Source organism: Triticum urartu, chromosome 2A, assembly GCF_056163025.1.
Source record: "Triticum urartu cultivar PI428250 chromosome 2A, HENAU_Tu73, whole genome shotgun sequence".
NCBI lineage: Eukaryota > Viridiplantae > Streptophyta > Magnoliopsida > Poales > Poaceae > Triticum > Triticum urartu.
In genome coordinates, this window is record NC_141874.1 from 760609980 (window position 1) to 760631936 (window position 21957).

A 21957-nucleotide genomic window follows, 5' to 3' on the forward strand; every position below is an offset into this window, starting at 1 on the left:
TCTGAATAAAGTAGAAAGACTTCATACAAGATAAGAAGTCTTGATACTCGAATCCAATTCTTTTAGACTGCGTTTTTGTCATCCATGACCCATTCAACAAAACTTGAGTCACCTTGTGTGTTGCGTTCTTGCCCAATTGTCATTTTGTATTCGGAAACTAGTTGGCAACTTTATATAGTGCCCCCTCTGTCTCAAAACTAACTCTGTACTAGATCAGTGATGCTTATTTTGGGACCGAGGGAGCGTATTTTAACTTGTATCCCTTGAAGACATAACCAACCAGTGGCAAAACAACTAAGATGCTCAAAAGGACCATGCGTGAAGGGACGATTGCTAGCTTATCTTGGAATTAATTAACAGTAGGTAGCAGGTGGAAGAAATAATGAATTGGACTGTACATGACAGACAACATGGATCTAGAGACCTGGCCAAGAAAATAACACTTAAAATATCTTCAAAAGAGGCGCTAAATAAACCGTGCGCCTGAAAAAACGGTTTTTTAGTGCGCGCGCGCGATCGAAAACAGCACTCTAGCAGAAGTTGTAAAATAGAGCACGCATAAAAACGAAGTTGTAAATTTAGCGCACGCGGGCTACGGGGCTGTAAATTTGGGGCGCCGGCTTGTGCACGCTGGCTGCTGCATGCGTGAGCGCCGGGTTGGGCGCCGTGTTTTTGTGCGTCTGGTAAACCTCCCGCGCGTAAAAACACTATTTCAGTGTTGCAAAAAATTTTCAGCGCGCGTCTGTTGGAGATGTTCTTACGCCTAGCACGAACCAGCTTCACCGCAACCCAAATCCTATTTCTAGCTCCACCAGCAGTCTATACTATAGCCAAGGCAACCTTTCGGTACCTAGCAAGAGCTTCTCTAATTAAGCAAGAAATCAAACACATTAACGTACCTGAAAGGGCGAGCAAAGGAAGTGTCCACGTGGCGTTCTTGCGATGGCCACATCGATTTTACCGTGTCGAAGGGGAAAAAGTTAAAAACGCATGGGCCCATCGATCCCTGCTCTAACACGGAGAAATTGGATCTTTTGTCCCACTTTACTTCTCCATTTGATCATTTACCCCCTCCCTGAGAGGCTACCGGGTGAGGCCCGGGGCCACTGTCATTGAGACAATCACAGGGCAAATCATTCAACCCCTTATAAAGTGGGGCAAATCATCCAATCCCCCAACTAACACGCAAGCCTCCTCTCGTCTCCTCTGTAGCGATCTCTGTCTCCCCCGCGACTCCTCCCGCCGCCACCACCCATGTCGGCCGATTCCGGCGAGTCCCGGTGGCGGCTGGCACATCAACGACCTCCCCTCGCCCCGCTCCTTCCTTCCTCCCATCCATCCAGATCCATCGCTTCAGGCCTCCCGCGCTCGCTCCTGACCCTCAGCTGTGGCTAGGGTTTCGGGGCGGCGTCCCCTTCGTCGTTGGCGAGGTTCCGGCGGCTCGTCTCCTTCGCCTCCCCCCCCCCCCCCCCCTCCACACACACACACACACACACACGCATGGCTCTGGCCATGAGGTGCATGCGGTGCGTCGGGCCGTGCCTCCTCTGCACCGGTGAGTTCATCCCCCTCCTCCTCATCCTCTCTACGCCGCTCGAGCTCTGACCCTCACCTCTACTCCCGTCTCTCTCAGATTTGGTGCAACAGCCTCTTGTCTCCACCGACGAGCTGGATGAGGACATCGTCATAATCTTGACCTCAGCTACTCTCCACACAAGGTCGTTCCTATGCCCCTCTCCCTGTTGCTGCTGCTGTAGACTGGTTTGTTTGTTTTTTTTGGCTGTGAAACTATCAAATCTGTTTTGGGTGATACACACTGCTGTTTTGGGAGATTTCAGACTGTTATTATGTTGTGCGCACACAGACATGCAACGTGTTCCGCACAGCATGGCACAGTCGCGGCGGCGGCACTGCCAGCTACTTATCTGTACTCACTAGAGTCTGAAGTGGCAGAAGCTGGTAGAGTGAGCTCGTGACCATGGCATGAGAAGTGGTAGTTGCTCAAATAAAGCATGTCAGGTCAGGTCACTCCTTAGTACTTGTATGGTTTATTCACGTGTGATGCTCCTCTTTGGGCATTTGGCTGAGTGAGTAGAACTAGACGAGGTAAGGGCGGCGTGAACTGCACGGCCATTTGCGCTGAAAATTAAGTGGGCTCTGGTTCAGTAAGCAAAGACCCAATGTGTCAGTCTATTTCAAAAACAAGAGGTCCTGTTGGTTCAGTAAGCAAACACCCAAGAGGTCCCTGCCTATTTGAGAAAAAGGCAAGTGCAACAAAAATGTCAAACATCACGTGCATGGACTGGATTAATCTTCTGGCGTGCATCCCGGCATTTACCTCAAATCTTGACGAGGATGTATGACTTTGTTAAGCAGCAATGTCCAGATTGTGCAGTTGAGGTGCGCATCAGTTTTGTTTTCACCATGCTTTACTTGCTTCAATTTAGTTTCATTTTCGCATTACTTCTTTCCGACATGGGTTGGAGTGGGAGCTATGGTATTCTCTTTTAACGGTATACGACTATTTGAAAGAGTATAAGCAAATAATTATATTTAGTACAGCGAACTTCCTCTGGTTTTGAGAGAGTTTAGCCACTCCATATACTTCCTCTCTGGCAAGTCATTTTGCTTATGATATATTGTATCTCTTTGTTTCTAACCTGAAAGTTAGCATGACAATTTTAAATTAATTAGAGCTCATTTCTTCATATGGTTCACTGATCCATACTTCAAAAATGAAATTCCATTTAGTACATAATGTGTTCTTGGCTTCTTGATAACTGGAAATAAGTGTCCTATGTTTCTGTGTTTAATACAGTTTCCCAATCGTAGATTTTTACTGATGAAATAAATACATTGAAAGGGGATTAGAAATATTACTGCCTAAGGATATAGTGCCAAACTTCTGTATTGAAGGTACACTATTCTACTCAACTGTATGATCTTCATTTTCTGTTTTTATGATTGTGTTGCTATTTTCATGCTTCAGTCAAGTTCTTGCCTTATGTGATGGGTATGTTAGTCTCCAGTTCCTGAATGCCTCCTTATTCTGTTATGGCACTATTAAAACTTCTATCCCATAGGGCACACAACATTCAGAGGGAAATTTGTCTGTTCTTAATACCTTGCTTGTCCATACGACTATTGGCTTTTGTTGCCTGTGTAGTATTTTTTAAGTGTTTGCAAATCATATATATCCTGTAAATTGTATCTGTTTGAATACTAAGGAACCCAATTTTTGCGTCTCCAATTTAACCTCAGTTAGCTTTGTGGTTCGCATACAAATTGTGATTTCCAAGCATTCACTATGATTATATGATAAGTTCAGTCAACTATTGTTATCCCTATTCATGGCATTAATTATTTATTTGTAAAGATTTATTTCTCATAGCTGTTATATTCTATCCTTACCCATAAATTAATATTTTGTTTGATAATATTAAGATGTGTTTGGTTAAAAAAATTCACTATGACGCTATAAAATGGTCCAAATGTTCAATCCTTTTAAAACCGTCTCTCTCTGGATTTAGGAGATTAACTCATTATATGCACAATTTAACTTCTAAATTAATGTGGTTTAATTTCAAAATACAGGCAGTGTAGATACGACTAAATATGTGTTGCACGCATGGTAAATATTTGATATCATCGATTTCTTGGATGGAGTTGACATTTCGCCAGATGCTACACCATTGGTAATGACGACGCTTCACCGAACTTCCTTAGATTATTGTAATTCCAAGCATTCAGTTATCCTTCCATATATCATTCTGTACATTTTGTGCTCATTGACCAATTATTTGGCCTACAGGCCTACCGTGAGTTTCCCTCACCTATTTAGTAGCGTACCTTCTGCTTACAGATTGCAAGCATAGTTCACTAGTAGGAAAACGACCTAATGTTCACCTCATTAGTCCCGGTTCAATTACGGACCGGCACTAATGTGACCATTAGTATCGGTTCCAACGGCTAGGTGGGCGACACTCATTAGTCCTGGTTCGTGTTGATCCTCTAGTACCGGTTCGTGCCACGAACCATGACTAAAGAGGTGGTGGCAGGCTGGTGTTAGGCTGGAGCCCCACCAACACCTTTAGTCTTGGTTCGTGGCGCGAACCGGGACTAGAGATGCCTCTATATAAACTCTTTGTCGAGCCCGAGCCGATTTCTCTCTGTTTTCCCCTTTCATTCCTTCCTCTCCCCTGTTCTTCCCCATTGCTCGAGCTCATCCTTTAATTCTGCCAAAATTTGTCAAGATTTGAAGGCCCCCATTCATCCAAGTGATCACAAAGGTGAGCAACTTTGTCCTTTCATCTCTCATTGCTAGATTAGCTCTTGCAATGCTCTATAAGTATAGTGATTTGTGGGTTTTAGTTTGGGAGTAATTCTAGGTGGTAGTTTATTTGATTTATACGCAATTTGAGCTCAAATTAACTCTTAGGTTGCATATGTAGGTGTGGTTTACTTAGTGCCTTCCCGTCCCCGTCCTAACGACCACCCTCGATCTCCCGCCCCGTCCCGTCGCCGGCACCACCTTGGTGAGTCTCTTGTTCTTATCTTTTTTATATAAAAAAATCATGTTTGTGTGATTTAAATATATAGTTACTTGTATAATTTTCTTACCCGTACGTTGTTTGTTATACATAGTGGCATGGTTTTGATATCCGTCCCCGTCGGCCCTCGTCTGGTTTATGATTCGGATGTGGTATATTCTCTTTTATAACTATTTGTTGCATTTCATGTTTATGACAAATTATGTCCATCAAGTTGACATAGATATTTTTATCTAGGAGGTATGTGAACCGGAAATTTCAACCGACCCTCTTGTTGAGAGGTTAAATTTAGTTGGAAAAAAATGAGTATTTGAAAGAAAATTTTTAAAGAATTAAAGAAGAGAAGATGAAACTGGAGTTGTATATTGCCGATGTCGTCGATGATCACAAGATCAAGATGGAGAAAATGCTCTTGAAGATTATAAAAATTAGAAAATATGCCATTGATAGTGAGGCTTGGTATCATTATGCCGTTGTATCAATTGTTACCTTAGTTGCGATCTTGATCCCATTTGTTGTTGCATTTAAATGCTTTAACTAGAGAGTTTGTATGTTGTTTTATGAGAATAATTGTGTATGAACTTTATGTATGAACTTGTATTAATTTGGTATTTTTGTTGCTGTGTAATGAAGATGAGCTGGCAATGGATGTATGATGATCGATACTCTCCCCAGTTCGTTAATGGTGTACATACTTTTCTGCTCGCGGCTGAGGCAAACAAGCGGGCGGATGATTTTATGTGTTGTCCATGTGCTGGCTGTAAGAATGATCACAATTACTCTAACTCAAGAACCATTCACATCCACCTGTTTGAGTACGGTTTCATGCCTCACTATAATGTTTGGGACCAAGCACGGAGAAAGAGAGGTTATGATGGAAGACAATGAAGAAGAAGAGGACGACGACAGCTATCCTGGCCATGGGCTTCCTAAATACGATGGTACAACAATGGGGGAAGAAGCTGAGCCGGAAATGCGGGAAGAAGCTGAAGAAGAGGCATCGGACTAGCCCAATGATGATCTTGGTCAGGCCACTGCCGATGCAAAGAGAAACTGCGCAAGTGAAAAGGAGAGGCTAAAATACAATGGTACAACAATGGGGAAGAAGCTGAGCCGGTAAAGCGGGAAGAAGCTGAAGAAGAGGCATCTGATGAGCCCGCTGATGATCTTGGTCAGGCCATTGCCGATGCAAAGAGAAACTGCGCAAGTAAAAAGCTTCGGCTTTTGGGCGTGTATGGGAAGACAAAAGATACACCGGAGGCACGGGAGGACCAGCAATGTATGCACGGAAAAGACGGCATACATCAGGGTCGTGCCAGCTACACACTTACCAAAGAAGAGAAGGAAATCTTCTTCGAATGCCTGCTCAGTATGAAGGTCCCGTCTGGCTTTTCATCGAATATAAAGGGAATAATAAATATGGCAGAGAAAAAGTTTCAGAACCTAAAGTCTCATGACTGCCAAGTGATTATGACGCAACTGCTTCCGGTTGCATTGAGGGGGCTTTTACCGGAAAACGTTCGATTAGCCATTGTGAAGCTATGTGCATTCCTCAATGCAATCTCTCAGAAGGTAATCGGTCCAGAAATCACATCAAGGTTAGAGAATGATTTGGTGCAATGTCTTGTCAGTTTCGAGTTGGTGTTCCCACCATCCTTCTTCAATATCATGACGCACGTCCTAGTTCACCTATGCGAAGAGATTGCCGTTCTGGGTCCTGTATTTCTACACAATATGTTCCCCTTTGAGAGGTTCATGGGAGTCTTAAAGAAATATGTTCATAACCGTGCTAGGCCAGAAGAAGCATCTCCAAGGGCCATGAAAATGAGGAGGTCATTGAGTTTTGTGTTGACTTTATTCCTGACCTTAAGCCGATTGGTATTCCTGAATCGCGGCATAAGGGCAGACTGGGTGGAAATGGCACGCTAGAACCGAAACAAATAATATGTATGGACGGGCATTCTCTCACTCAAGCACACTACACAGTTCTACAAAATTCGGCCTTGGTGGCTCCATGTATTGAGGAACACAAGAATATTTTACGCTCCAAACACCCGGAGTAGTCTGACGACTGGATTACACGTGAACAAACGGGGACTTTCGCCGGTTGGTTGCAGACACGTACCATGCATGATGACGTTACTGAAGATGACCTGTACTTGCTGTTCCAGTTACCATTTTCGAATATAATGACTTTTCAAAGGGTACGAGATAAATGGGAATACATTTTACACGATCGCCCAAGATAAAAAGAGCATCAACCAAAACAGTGGTGTCCACTTTGATGCAGCAACCAAGAGGGGAAATGACACATATTATGGTTAAATAGAGGAGATATGGGAACTTGATTATGGACGTGGTTTGAAGGTCCCTTTGTTTCGGTGCAAATGGGTCAATCTGACACGAGGCGGGGTACGGAAGACCTGCAGTACGGAATGACAACAGTGGATCTCAACAATTTTGCGTACACAGACGAACCATTCGTCCTAGCGAATGATGTGGCACAGGTTTTCTATGTGAAGGACATGTCTACCAAGCCGAAAAAAAGATAAGGAAGCGAATACATCATACGATGAGCCAAAGCGCCACATAGTGTTTTCAGGGAAAAGAAACATCTTGGGAGTGAATGACAAGACAAACATGTGACAAGATTATGAAAAGTTTCATGAAATTGTTCCCTTCACAATGAATATTGACCCGAGCATCCAGTTAAATGATGAAGATTGTCCATGGTTACCGCGCAAAGGGACACACGCGAAGAAAAAGTTTTACACCCAAAGATCCCACTCTGGGATGTGATTGGCTTCACTGTCATCACTTTCTTCTCTAGTGAGTTTCCGGACTTAGATATCTGGAAAGTCCCACTTTGGACAAACCGTAGGGAATCTTTGTAATAGTTAGGGTGCTTATGTGTATTGGCATTTGAAATGTGTACTTTTGTGCTTCGGACAAACGTCATCAATTTTCAATCCTTTCTGACTTCAGTTGCTATTTTCCATGCATTTACTGAATTTTTTGAGCTAAATGACCCTGAAATTGAAAAGCACTATAAATGAACTATCAAAAGGTTGAAAGTTGGCATGGTATCATCATTTCACCCACATAACATGTGCTAAAAAGTTGAGAGGGTTACAGCAAAAACTGGATGCACTTCAGTTGCTATTTTCCATGCATTTACTAATTTTTTAGCTAAATGACCCTGAAATTGAAAAGCACAACAAATGAACTATGAACAGGTTGAAAATTGGCATGGTACCATCATTTCACCCATATAGCATGTGCTAAAAAGTTGAGAGAGTTACGACAAAACTGGATGGATCAGAGAAATAAGACCAGATCCTCTTATATACCTTCACATTGTATTGCCGTTTACTTCAAAAATAAATTGTTTGTTTTCTTCATTTTCCAAGGGTCATAGCTATACCTAGTTCCACTCCCAGAATACTCAGGAAACTGTGATAGGTGGCTAGTGTGTCACATATCGTTGACCAGCTGTCAGCTGACCATTCGTCTTCCTTTGCCGAGTTACAAAGCTCGGTAAAGCTATGATCCTTCATCTTAAATGGGGAGGCACCAAACGAACAATCCCTCGCCCGCAATAGCCATCACCCTCGCTGTCCTCTCTGGCGATGGATCTCCGCCGCGTCGCCTCCTTTACTTCTCCCAGCCGTGCCGCTGCCTCTCCATCTCGCTGCTGTCGCCGCATCAATCCGGCGGTTGAGTATTATACATGTTATTTTCATATATATTTTTGACTATCCTATTTATTATGTGATAATTGTTTTTATTTTTTTGTGCAACAAAATTTGGTATTTTCTGGGCACTTAAAAATAAGATAAAAACATGTTATCTGTTGTTGGACAAGAAGGCTTGCGCCAAAAGCCCACCTGGTACGGGCCAGAAGCCCACACTCCCTCTCCATGTACCTTGGGCCTAGGGTGCATGGAGGGGTATGTACCCCTCAGGCATTATCTCCACGGTGGGAGCTCCTGCTCGACGCTCGTGTGCGTCAAAACGAGGTGGTTTCGCTAAATCTGACGTGCGAATGGGCCGGTCCAAACGAAGCCTCGAGCGAACGCGGTAATTGAAAAACAAAAACAAACGCAGTGAGACTCGAACTCCAGACTTAGCGCTGCAAGCGAACGAACGTCCAACTGGGATACTAATTGTGTACGTCCTAACCATGGCGTTTGTTTTTAAGTACCAACCCAAATGGTAGATCCGGGGTTTTTCAACATTTTCCATTAATTCTTGGAAAAATGAAAATCTTAAATATGCGAACAATGTTTCGAAAATCATACGCAAATTTTAAATATTCTTTTTCTTTTAACGTGAACTATGTTTTTCAAAAATTGAACACATTTCGAAATCTCAATACTTTTTTTTATTGTGAAAAATTTTTAGAAAGCGAATTTAGAATACACATTGATCATTTTCTTAGTATAGGGTGTACATTATTCAAATACACACTGAACATTTTTTTAAATACGCTCAACTTTTTTTGAATGCATGCTGAACAAAATTTCTCTACACGATGAATATTTTTTATACACACTGAACGTTTTTTCAATGTATGGTGAACAATACTCAAATACACATAGAATTTTTTTTTAAATACGATGAACTCGTTTTGAAGGCATGCTGAACAAAATTTCTATACATGATGAACATTTTTCTATACACACTGAACATTTTTTCAATGTATGGTGAACATTTTTCTTCAGTACGGTGAACAAAAATTTGGAATTTCAAAAAAATTCTGAAAAGTCAAATGAATTTCAAAAAATCTGAACATATTTTGACTTTATGGAAAACAAAAAAAGAAAAAGAAAAAAGAAACACAAAAAGTAGAAAAAAAGAAAAGAAAGGGGATAGATAAGAAGAAAAAAAGAAAAAAGAAAAAGATTACTAAAAGTAATGAAGAAAACCGAAAAAAAACCTGTGAAAGAAAACAAAACAGAAAAAAAACCCGGTTCAGGGAACCTTCTGGAAGTTTCACAAAACCAGTTCCTCGCTCCAAGTGGGCTGGCCCATATCGGGTCAATCGGTTTCTTTGCTTCAGCGAAGCGGCGATAGCTTCACTCTCGCGCGCGTCATATAGGAATCGCCCTCCACGGTCTCTTCATCCCACTTCACTTACATACTCTCAAAAACCCTTAATAGAATTTGTCTCAATTTTTCGGGCGACGCCATGGGGTGTTCCGTGGTGATCAAATCTTGCCCTTTTCTGACACTCTACTACAGAGGGTTAGATACAATCTTGTAGGAGGATATCGACCTCCAGGGCCATAGCTATCAAGAACCAAAGGAGAGACACTTCTACCATTTTGGGGGAGGTCAAGGAAGAACAAGAAAGAGGAGGGCTCTCTTTCCCTCTCTTCCAGTGGAGCTAGAACGTCCTAACGATGCCCCCCCCCCCCCGGTGGTGCGGGGTTTTACGTCTTTAAGACACCTCGTCGGCATGTCAAGCGTTTCACCCTCCCAACGTGGCTTCCCCAATGATGTTTCATGTGTATCACGCTCCAAGTCAGTGGTGACACAGTGACATTCCCGTGAGTGAACTCTACCTGAGGTCGTGTGCAATGTAGAGGCGGTCTTGGTCGCTGTTTCTGCATAGGAGGTGTTTGACACACGAAATAATAAAATAACATGATTATTATGCTATCATCTCTCTATGCACCAGGGGAAATAAATATTGCGTGCGTGCTAGTGTAATAAGTACACAAATAACAAAGGGAAACATGAAATTTATTAATCGGACATCCGAGAAAAATAAAAATACAAGATCCCTTTACATATGCGCTCTGTGGCATTCTAGTGCAGCCGATATGACTTGGGCTATTGCGAAGTTCTGGTTCATGGGGTGTTTGAAGGCTCCCAATTACTTACGTCCATGAGTCAAAGTCACGGACGACATCCAGTTAAGCAGCTGCAATGTTCGTCATCTTCAAGTCTCGTCTTCTCCAAGTGCTTGGTGTAGACAACGATGATGATGCGGTGGAATAGAAAGATGGAGCGGTACATCCATCACTCTGGCAACGCTTGGACATATCCCTCTGACTTATTGATGTCCAATGATGAAGGTGGCTGGCCTCGTTAACACAAAGAGATGGCCGGCCTTCGCCTTGTCGGTGCCCGACCTAGTGGTGTTCGCCTCGTCGGAATGGTCAAGGTTCTACCAGCTAGTGGGGCTTGGTCAAAATATCTACCACTTGATGTTAGGAGGAGGTGAACTAGAGCGTCTTCGAAATAAATTGCTCAATAATGTGCATCCATTTTGCAGAAAACACCAAATTAACTGCACGCATAGGAAGAAATGTAGTTCATTGATGTCTTTGACCACAAATGGTTGGTTGAGATCGTCAATATATTTTACTCATAGTATTAAAAGAAAGGGCTGCATGTGATGATACCATCAACATATATGAGAATGTAAAAAGAATATTGTAACTCGAGAAAATTTGTATGGGCCATATCTCTTGTAGCTTCTGAAGCAACATTGGGATATAGTTGACCATGGGTTCAAATTGAGTGCTCCAGTTCAAGACATGTCCCCGGGTAGACCTAGAAAGACTAGGATTAGGGCAAAGTTAGAAGGAAAAGGGCTTGTGGGTAGGAGAAAGAAATGTCCTAGATGTGGCAGACTTGGTCATCATGGCAATAAGTGAAAGAGTTAATTGACCCAGCTTTTGAAGAAGAGGGTGAGCATTGGGGTGCTGACAATGCACCTGAAAACAATGATGCACATGCAGAAATAGATACACCAGCAGACATAATGCACCAACAGAAATTGATGCACCTGCAGAAATTGATGCACCACAAGACAACAATGACGCATAAGGAACAGATGCACGAACAAGTCCAGAAAATTGTGGAGCTACGCCAGCAGATATTGATGATTGTGTAGCTCCTGGAAGTGAAGCGCCAACTATAGCAAGTGTTGTCAGGTATACTGCTATCTGAACGACAACTAAGTGATTTATTTGTCAAATTATTTCATTACTAACTAATAAAGCTTGTGTTGACACTTCTCGGCCCAAGGAAAAATTACAAAAGGCCAGCAGAAAGAGGTGAGAACCCTCTTTCACCAAAAAAGAAGGCGAAAGGCGATACACTTTCCATTGTTGGTTCTGTAACTGGAAGCAACCAGCTTACCAGGTCTTCCTCTCCTTAGAAGGTGGCAGCAGATACTAGGAGCACTAGAAGCATGTCCGGGCTCTCTTCTCATCCCGCATGCAACACTAGGAGCAAGAGGGGAAACTTGCTGTGAACATTGTTGATCAAGTGTAAGTACAGTGAGATTTTTATGCCCAAACTGCCGTTGTCGTAGTCTCCACAGGGACTAGGCGATCAACTGCTATGCTCGGCTAAAGCTAGATAACACGATATTGGGTGATGAAAACAGAAAATAAACCTAACACTAACACGATATTGGGTGACGATATTGTGTCTTTTTGGTATTTTCGCTTTACTAGAGGAATTTAAGCACTGACACAAGCAGGAGTCGATGAAACAATAACTGGTAGACATGTAAGATAAGGAAGAGGCATTTATATCCCAGTCCTTTATAACACAAGTACTGGAGCTAAAACATATATGAACAAGATTATACAAGCCACAAGACTAGTACCCACAGATCAACAAAACAGTACTTAACAACTAAAAACTACTGTTAAAATTTAACTAGTACAGGGAGAAGAAATACACAGGGTGAACACGCATATATTCTAGCAGAACACTAGTTACCAAGACAAAGTATTACACATCATTTAGTTCCGAAAGCAACAAGAAATCCACTATTCAGAACATAGAATTCATGAAATGATATTTATCAAGTACGAACTGAACAAACTAGTTGGTTGCAAACACTTAACAAAATTTAAATATTACAAGTCATACACATCTCTATTTTACTGAGAGAGAGAGAGAGAGATTCATTCCCCCCTCTCGCTCCCGCGTCGCTCCAACAGGGGCGACACGGGCGGCCAACCCTAGTCGCCGTCGGCGGCCTCCCCTCCCCTTCCTCTCCTCCTCGTCGCCACCAGAGGAGCCGCCGGTGCGCCGCGCGGCTGCCGAGGAAGGTGGCGGCGAGGATCTAGCACCCTGGGCCTCCCCCGAGGTGCTCTGCTTCCATGGCGGCGGCCATGGCGGGTGGGCCGGCTTCTGCTTCAGCGCGCGGTGGCCGGCGGTGTTGGCCGTCCTCCTTGGCCGCGAGGGCGGCGAGGTGGCGGCAGGTGGTAGCGGTGGCGCGGGGCCCCCTGGTGGTGCCCTTTTCCGATCTGAAGGTTCCATCCTAAGACTTCCACGGCGCCCCCTACTGGATCTGGCCTGTGGTGGTCTCCGGCTACCGGGGTTGTTCCTGCTTGGTGGCTGGAGGTGGGTAGGGACACCGGAGAAATCCGAGGCCGGCTGGTCCGGCCACGACGGCGGCGACGTCCTTGGACGCCGTTCCCTTCTTGTTGGCGTCGTCAAGGTTGTCCCTTTTCCCCTCCTCTCCCCCCTACTCGTGTACCGGGCAAAAGCCTAGATCCCTTCCGGATCGGGCGGCAGCGGTGCCGCTCGCGTCGTCACCTTCTTGGGGGCACCGTCTTTGGTGAGCTTGGGGTAGTTGTGCCGTCTGGTTCTCTACTGGTGGATGGTGGCTTGGTCGGAGTTTGACGGACGGTGTCTCTGCGGTTACTCCTATCTGCTCTTTTCGTAGCTCCATGTCCACTTGGTTTGCAGGAGCTCGGCGCTTGTCCCTGCAGATTAGGTGTATCAATGAGCTCTGTTTCGGCACCCTCCTTCCACTACTGCTTGACCCTCAGCTGTCCTGCCTTGCCATTGCATCTCCTCGTGTGCAAGTCTCTCGACAGGGCCGAAGCTAATTTTCATTGCGCTTGTCTTGCTATTGCTGGTGATCTGTTTTGGCTTCCGGGGGCTACGGCGCCGGTTCACTCCTTAGCTCTCGGGTGAGCGTCTTCATCTCTTGACGGATCGGCGCCCTTCGTGCCAGGGCGAGGGGGCAGGAGGCTCTCTTCGAAGATGGAGGAGGTTGTCTTCGTGTCAGCTAGAGCCCTTGGAGCAGACAAGATTGCCTTTGCACCTGCTGAGTGCTTCATGTCGACATGGTTCTGTTGTTGCTGGCTTGCTCAGGTTGGAGGGCTTCTTCGTCTTCAAGCTGCTTAGTGCCTTAGTCTTATTAGATCTTTGCTTGTAGTGTGGATGGAGCCTATCAGATGTTGGCACAACTCTTTGTATCTTTCGCTGTTTATTTTGTTTTTCCTCTGTAAGGTGTCGATTGTAATCTCCTGGCCGGTTGATGGCTTTGTTAATTCAAAGCCGGGTTACGTTTGAGCCCTTCTTGGGCTCGGCCGAGCCTTTTCTCTAAGAGAGAGAGAGAGAGAGAGAGAGAGAGATTCGTCCCTCTCGCCGGCGCGTCTCTCCAACAGGGGCGACACGGGCGGCCAACCCTAGCCGCCGCCGCCGGCCTCCCCTCCCCTTCCTCTCCTCCTTGTCGCCACCAGAGGAGCCGCCGGTGCGCCGCGCGGCTGCCGAGGAAGGTGGCGGTGAGGATCTAGCACCCTGTGCCTCCCCCGAGGTGCTCTGCTTCCATGGCAGCGGCCATGGCGGGTGGGCCGGCTTCTGCTTCAGCGCGCGGCAGCCGACGGTGCTGGCCATCCTCCTTGGCCATGGGGGCGGCGAGGTGGCGGCAGGTGGTAGCGGTGGTGCGGTGGTGCCCTTTTCCGATCTAAAGGTTCCATCCTTAGACTTCCACGGCGCCCCCTGCTGGATCTGTCCTGTGGTGGTCTCCGGCTACCGGGGTTGTTCCTGCTTGGTGGCTGGAGGTGGGTAGGGACACCGGAGAAATCCGAAGCCGGCTGGTCCGGCCACGACGGCAGCGACGTCCTTGGATGTCGTTCCCTTCTTTTTGGCGTCGTCAAGGTTGTCCCTTTTCCCCTCCTCTCCCCCCTACTCGTGTACCAGGCGATCCCTTCCGGATCGGGCGGCAGCGGCGCCGCTCGCGTCGTTACCTTCTTCGGGGTGCCGTCTTTGGTGAGCTTGGGGTGGTTGTGCCGTCTGGTTCTCTGCTGGTGGATGGTGGTGTTGTCGGAGTTTGACGGACGGTGTCTCTGCGGTTACTCCTATCTGCTCTTTTGGTAGCTCCATGTCCATTTGGTTTGCAGGAGCTCGGCGCTTGTCCCTGCAGACTAGGTGTATCAATGAGCTCTGTTTCGGCACCCTCCTTCCACCGCTGCTTGACCCTCAGCCGTCCTGCCTTGCCATTGCATCTCCTCGTGTGCAAGTCTTTCGACAGGGCCGAAGCTAATTTTCATTGTGCTTGTCTTGCTATTGCTGGTGCTCTGTTTTGGCTTCCGGGGGCTACGGCGGGTGTAGGGAAGAACAACAGCGGGGGTGCAAGGACAGAGCTTCAGGTTGTGGCGTTGGTGAAGAATGAGCATCAGATTCAGCAGAAGGGGGGTCAGAGAGGAGGAGCAGCAGTTTTGTGGTTGAGAAAATACTAGCAGCAGCAGTTTTGTAGTTCAGAGACGATTAGCAGGAGCGGCGTGGGGGATTGGAGAAGGTTAGGAGAAGCAACGAGATTTGGGAAGAAGGTTGGAGAGAAGAGAGTAGCAGCAGCAGTTGGGACGTGGAGAGGAGCAGTAGTGAAAGGATTCGGAGAAGAAGCAAGGGCAGCAGCAGAGGTAAAGGAAGAGAAGAAGGGCAGCAGGGGCGTGGGGATCAGCAGCAGCAAGTGAAGGAGAAGAAGGGAAACATAGGCGTGGGAGAAGCGGCAGCAGCAAGAGGGGATTCAGAGAAGAAGAAGCAGCAGAGATTGAGAAGGAGGAAGAGCAGCAAGGCAAGGGGCACAGGGTACAACAACAGCAAGTGAGGTCTTGCGCGGAGGTCCAGACACCCGCGTCCTTGCTGGAGCGCGCAAGTGGTGATGGTGGAGTTGTGATGATTGCGCGCCTACCACGCCGGCCTGGCCGAGGCGGCAGCCGGTGTTGGAGGAGGGTCTGGGAGGGAGAGATGTGCCAAGCCTGAGGGGGATTGAAGATGAACTAGGGATTTTGACCCCTCGGTCTGATCTGCAAAGTTTACACATTAGCCCTCTTCCTTCTATTCTTTCTTCACAAGAAAGTCCTTCCACTTCTTTAGCTAGCCCCTTTGGTTACTTATCGTCATCACACACAAGTCCTTGATGTATTTCTTCCATGCCCTTCTCTCTTCTGGTTAGCCACATAGTAGAAATCTTGACGATTATAGTGCCTTTTCGCACTTTTCTGCAAAAGAAACAAGTCACAAGTAAATGATCCCTTTATATGATTTGCATTCAAATATGCAATAGTTCATAGCAACAAATGATGGCCACATCACAATAAATGGTATATTTTTGTGCCAAATTATGAACAGGAAAGGCACTTATCAATTGCCTGCTCATGTGTCCCTTTGTTTGAACTATGTACCAGAAGCTTTTAACTATGTGTCCCTTTGTTTGAACTATGTACTAAATTTTGAACTATGGTCCTATTTGGTACTGTTGAACTTATGTTGTTGTGTGAACTATGCACTATCTTAAGTGATGTTGTTGTTGGTCATATCTTCATGTTGATCCTAGCATGTTGATCATGTGATATTGTTGGTCTTAATTCATGTTGGCCTATTGTTGGTGTTCCTGGCATGTTGTTGTTCATGGCAAGTTGCTCTCCTACATCATGTGATTTTGTTCCTGGCATGTTGTTGTTCCTTGTTAAATCCTATAGATGTTTCTAAGTCGATTTTCCAAATTCATATAAAATAACTTATGCACTGATGCATTATCATTTATGTACAAGAATCACAAACAAACACAATAAGCAAAAGAGATGACAAGACCAAATTGATGCTTCTCAATTAATTTGTCTAAGCAGAAGGTGCAAAACATCAACTCACATCATTACAATGTTCACATCATGAAGCAAGTTCTACTAGCTCACTGCCTACAACATCAAAGCCATCTAAGATGCATTCTTGGAACCAAACAAATAGGACATAATGCATATGCTGACAATCATCATAAATGCCCATGTTTCCATCTGATCATGCCTCTTCTTCAACTCTAACTTGAGCTTCTTCTTTCTCTCTCTTAGAGTGCCACCCTCCTCTCTAAACGATGAGTTTTTAGCCAACTTGCTTCTAGCCCAGCATGTAGTTCCTCAAATGCACACCCAACATGATATGGAGGAGGAGGGTCAACCCAAACAACCCATTCACATTCACCAGGACGCTGCAACATGAAAAGTATCGTCAAAATGCAATCTTGGCAATAATGTGTAGCAAACAGATAAAATCTATGCAAATTATATCATGTTGGTAACCAAGGACAGGCGACACGACAAGCGGGAACGAGCCCGTGCCTCGGGCACTGGTGTTTGGAAAGCTTCTCAAGGCTGCAAAAGCTCATATCCGACATGTAGAACTCAGACGAGAACTGCACTATCCCGACCACATTGATCTACAACCGAGATATTCCCCAATTTGAGTTCAAACCCTAATTCCAAATCCACAAATCGGAGATGTAAAACTTACCTCGCCGGCGACCGAAGAGCTCGCGGATGACATGCGTGAGGTGCACATCCACGCACCTAAGGTGCGACCTCACTCCCGAGCTCCAGAATGATATTCGCCGTCGGTGACTCACCTCACTCCCGTCTATGCGCCGTCACAAGGTAGAAGAAACAGAGCAGAGTGAGCAAGTGGATAACGTTTTGATGCAAGCCCACATGTAAGAAGCTAGGGCAACAATGTCCAACAGACGCCCAGTTACCGGTCAAAGACCATTGACCCAGTGGAAGCAGGCCGGAAGGGGATTTTTGTAAGGGCCACAGATGGGAGAGGGGTATTTTTGAGCATACCCGAATTTTAGGGGTAAAAGCTAGGTGGTGGTTCAAGTTAGGGAAAAAATGGAATTGTCCATTTATAGAAGCTTGAGATGGAAGACGGGTTACATGATCGCATATGTTACATGAATGGAGACACAATATTAGATCAATCCCGTTGTTGAGCGGGGATATCTTAAATAGGGCCTAGGCGCGCACACACAATAACATGTAAATTAATGGCTTCAGTGATGAACTTTAATTTGTCGTTCTGCATACTATTCAAGACTTCACTGCAGGTGTGAGCATCTTCACCTTCATGTGTCGAGACTGACTTGCGATTCGCGCATGCTTTTTAATTGGGACAACACAATATCGATAGTTGGACGGTCACCGCGCTTTGCTTTGACACAATGGAGCCCGATCAACAACACTCCTTTGATTTTGTCCTTGAACTCGTGCCCCAGGCGTGTGTCAGCTGCATCAAGAATTGCATTTCTCCCCTCACATTCCCGAACCTTCTCGATGAGGCTGTTTTTCCCAGCAGTATCAATTAGGACCGGCTTCTCGCCGCATACAACCTCGAGCAACAGCACACCGAAGCTGTAGACATCGGACTCCTTATTAATCTTCTTGTTTTTCCAGCATAATGGGTCCATGTAGGCTAGTGTTCCAATGATGACTTCCTTCGATTTTGAGGTTACGGCTTGGGTGAGTTGCGTCACCAAGCCAAAGTCACACAGTTTGGCTTTGAAGTCCTTATCCAGCATCACATTGCCTGGCTTGATGTCCATATGCAGGACGGGTTTCGTACAATTATTATGGAGGTAGTCAAGACCCGATGCTATTCCAACTAGTATGTTGTACCTGAAACACAGACGGTGCATTCTCTTTGAGGTAAGTAATTTGAAGGTTGAAAACTCGTGGTTTCTTTTGATGAATGGAAGAAACAACAGAAGTAATCTGGAGGTTATATTTGTGTTTAATTAGCTACCTTTGGCGCCAATCTAGAACAAAAGTTGAGCCCGGATTAGCACGACTGTCGTGAAGCCGAGCGTCAAGGTTGAGATCATCTGCTAGTTCGTAGACAAGGAAGAGATTTTTCCTCTCGTTGCACCAACCCATAAGACGTATAACGTTGCAATGGTACAGCGGGCTCATAATGTCAATCTCGTTATTAAAAGCTTGGGTCGCTTCAGCTGACTTGTCATGTGTATTCTTTTTTATAGCCACCTGCACTTCTTTGTCTTTCCCCTCTTTATCTTGCTGCGTCACTATACCTTTATAGACAGTGCCAAAGCCACCCTCTCCAAGCTTTTGTATGTCCGCGAACTTACGTGTTGCAGATGTCAATTCCCGGTAAGAGAACCTTCGAGCACGCCCTATGAGAAGAGAAAATGCAGTATATATATGATGATGGAGCGACAGAGGTAGCTCCTCGCTGGAAATCTATGAGAGACAACCTATTTGTACAAGATAATTATTATAATTCACGGATGATGGTCACACTAACCTGTTTTAGGCTGCTGGTTCCGTCCATATAGCACATACCAAATCAAGCCTGCTAAACAAGCCAACAGAAGTACAGATCCAACAACCAAGCCAATAGTCAGGGAAGCTGCACAAAGGGAGAGTTAATTACGAGGAACTGCGCCACAGACATCAATGAGGACTTCATGCATATTCTGTTCTTAATAAGAAAATTTAGTCGAATGGGACACGCATAGTCGTAAGTCAAACTACTGAGTTCATAACAAATATACCAACACCAGCTAATTTAACTCTTAACAGATGGATTTTGCTTGAAACACGAATATCAGTAGGAGAAATATAGCCTGCATGCATATATCCCGTAGAAACCTGCATACTGCCGGCGATGCCGCTGGACTGACTAGTTGGTGTGGTCGCTAGATCTACAGAGTGCGGTGTAGGGGCACCACCGAGCGGCACAACCACGAAGCTGGTGTTGCCGTACCAAATATGTTTCCTTGAACATTGTAGGGGCTAGGGGCTCTACGTGGATATCAAGCCATGTGACAGTCCAATTCTTTTTTTTTTTACTTCTTTCCTAACGTTATACGTGGGGGCTGTACCAAATATTTTTTTCCTTGAACTTGTGTTTATATGTACATGTGTCTTACAAATCTCCTTGGCCCAGCATGTTATTTTACACAGATTGAACGGTCACATAATCTTAATTTAAGAGAACCAACAGATCAAGGGCCAGTATTTTCTGATTAAAATAGAATTTTCTAGCCTATTTCTCTTGCTCCAGGTTGTCCATATATTTGTTTTATTATAGTATATATAAATAGATAGATCGAGTCATTTTGGAGTTAGTCTCAAGCCAAATATAAACGGATTTGCTAAATAATACTTTGTCGATCCAAAAATATAAGGTCTATATATTTTTGAAAGTCACACTTTTCTAGGACCGACCAAATTTATAGGAAAAAACATCAACATCTTGAATACCACATAAATAAAATTTGAAGATATATTTGATGATGGATCTAATAATACTAATTTGGCATTGTATCTTTTTTAAATAAATGTAGTCAATCATTAAAAAAGTTGACTTATGAAGAAAAGTACCTAATATTTTGAAACGAAGAGAGTAACCAGTTATTTTCATTACCAATCACCCGCAAAAAAAATCATTACCAACAACCAGGACAAAACAAAGTTTATTTTTCCTGCAAATTGATATTTTTTACAAAATTTTGTTAAAATTGCCTATCCCCCAAACACCCCAAAAGACGTTTTTCTGTTAAATAGGACCATCTGTGTATATCAAGTACTCCCTCCTTTCCTAAATATTTGTTATTTTAAAGATTTCAAATGAACTATCACATAAGGATATATATGGACATATTTTAGAGTGTAGATTCACTAATTTTGTTCTGTATATATTCACTTCTTAAAATCTCTAAAAGGATAAATATTTAGGAACGAAGGGAGTAGAACCTTGGTACGTACCTTTGCCGCCGCTGGACTGAGCAGTAGCTGGTCTGACCGCTTGATCTACGAATTGCGGCGTAGGAGCACCACCGGACGTCACAACCATGAAGCTGGTGTTGCTGTACCTAGCAGCACAGCTATAGCTCCTGCGCTTGCCATCTACGGAAACCCAGTCCTTCGACCAACTGTCGAACAACACGTGCAGGCACGTCTTGCACAGTTCCGGCGGCAGGTCCCACGTGCACTGCACCAACGTGTATGGATACGTCGACGACGCCGCGAATCTCTGAGGCGAGGCCACTGCGGCCTTTATCACCACGTTTAAGTTTCTCTCCAAGTCGTCAGTGTACTGCTTTGGCTGCGTGGATGTTGGACCATGCGACGTGTAGATAACACCTGCACAGACGGAAGTACATAGTTTTTACGGAATTCGTCCATATTTTATTACACATAATTTTTTTTGAAAGGGATTACACATAATTGATCTTATATCAAAGAGCTACTCTCTCGGTTCCAAAATAATTGCTGTTTTAGGTTTCTGCTAAGTCAAACATGCATCTTTAGATTTGATCAAGTTTGTAGATATAAATATATCAACATCTGGAATGCCAAATTAGCTTCATTAGATTCATCGTAAACTATATTTTCATACTCTATATATTGATCTTATAGATATTAGCAATTTTTTCTATGAAGTTGGTGAAACAAATTTCAAACATTAATCTGGAACGGAGGGAGTAGCTACTTGTATTGGTATGGATCAACCGATGTAGAGGCTGGAAGTATAACCTCCTTTTTTCTAAAGGCTTCTGCTTCACGGGTAGAATTCATCGAGAGTTTACACCAAATCTTATGACAAACAATACATGTATCATCGCAAAGAAAGCAATTACCTAATTCTGCCGTGCCAAAGAAGTTGGTGTCTGAGTAGCGGACGAGGCACGCGTCGAACCAGGCGAGCACAGTGGTGCTCCCAGAGCAGCGGTTCAGCAGACCATTAGCGCTGCTGCTAGCAGTGGCCGCGAGGCAGTCACCGCAGTCAGAGCGCGAGTGGTCAGCGGAGCACATCGCAAGGCCATACACAGTGCCCACGCCCACGCCGACCGTGCCGTTGAAGAAGCCGCCATTCTTGGAGACGGTCTTCTCGGGGAGCGAAGCAAGGAACTGGTTCAGGTTGGCAGCGTAGGCACTGGCAGAGCTGTAGTTGCCAGACGTTGAGCACTGCATGGCTTGAGGCATGTGTGAACTCACGGCTGCATCGGAGGTTGTGTGTAATGGAGCCAGCAGGTGGAAGCAAAGTAACAAGAATGGAGGAAATGAGGGTCGTCGGAGTGCCATGGCTCTATAAGCTAGCTATAGGTTGTTTATTGGTTTGCTATTGTGGAGGAAGAAGGCGAATGCATGGGTTTATATACACGAGACACTGCTCGAGGTAGACCCGTACGTTCTACACTGGTATAGACAGGCCAACTAACTCCGTGTTCATTAATTATTCTTTATGACTTCATTTGACTACTATACATACAAGTGGAGTCTAACCATCCTTTTTTTTTTTGTGATTTGGAAGTCTAACCATACTTAGTGTGCTTCTTATCTGTCTTTAT

At 44.8% G+C, this 21957-nt stretch overlaps 1 protein-coding gene across 1 annotated transcript in view; it reads right to left on the reverse strand.

The window, feature by feature from the left end:
• The window catches only part of LOC147987976 (cysteine-rich receptor-like protein kinase 7), a 111926-nt gene extending 90235 nt beyond the window's left edge, over positions 1 to 21691 (reverse strand). Inside the window, exons 1-2 of the mRNA XM_087545533.1 lie at positions 21247 to 21691; positions 20372 to 20749 (exon numbers count right to left, since the gene is read on the reverse strand). Coding sequence (XP_087401659.1) covers positions 20372 to 20749; positions 21247 to 21691 — 823 coding nt within the window. The remainder of the gene's footprint in view (positions 1 to 20371; positions 20750 to 21246) is intronic.
• Between the last annotated feature and the right edge of the window lie 266 nt (positions 21692 to 21957).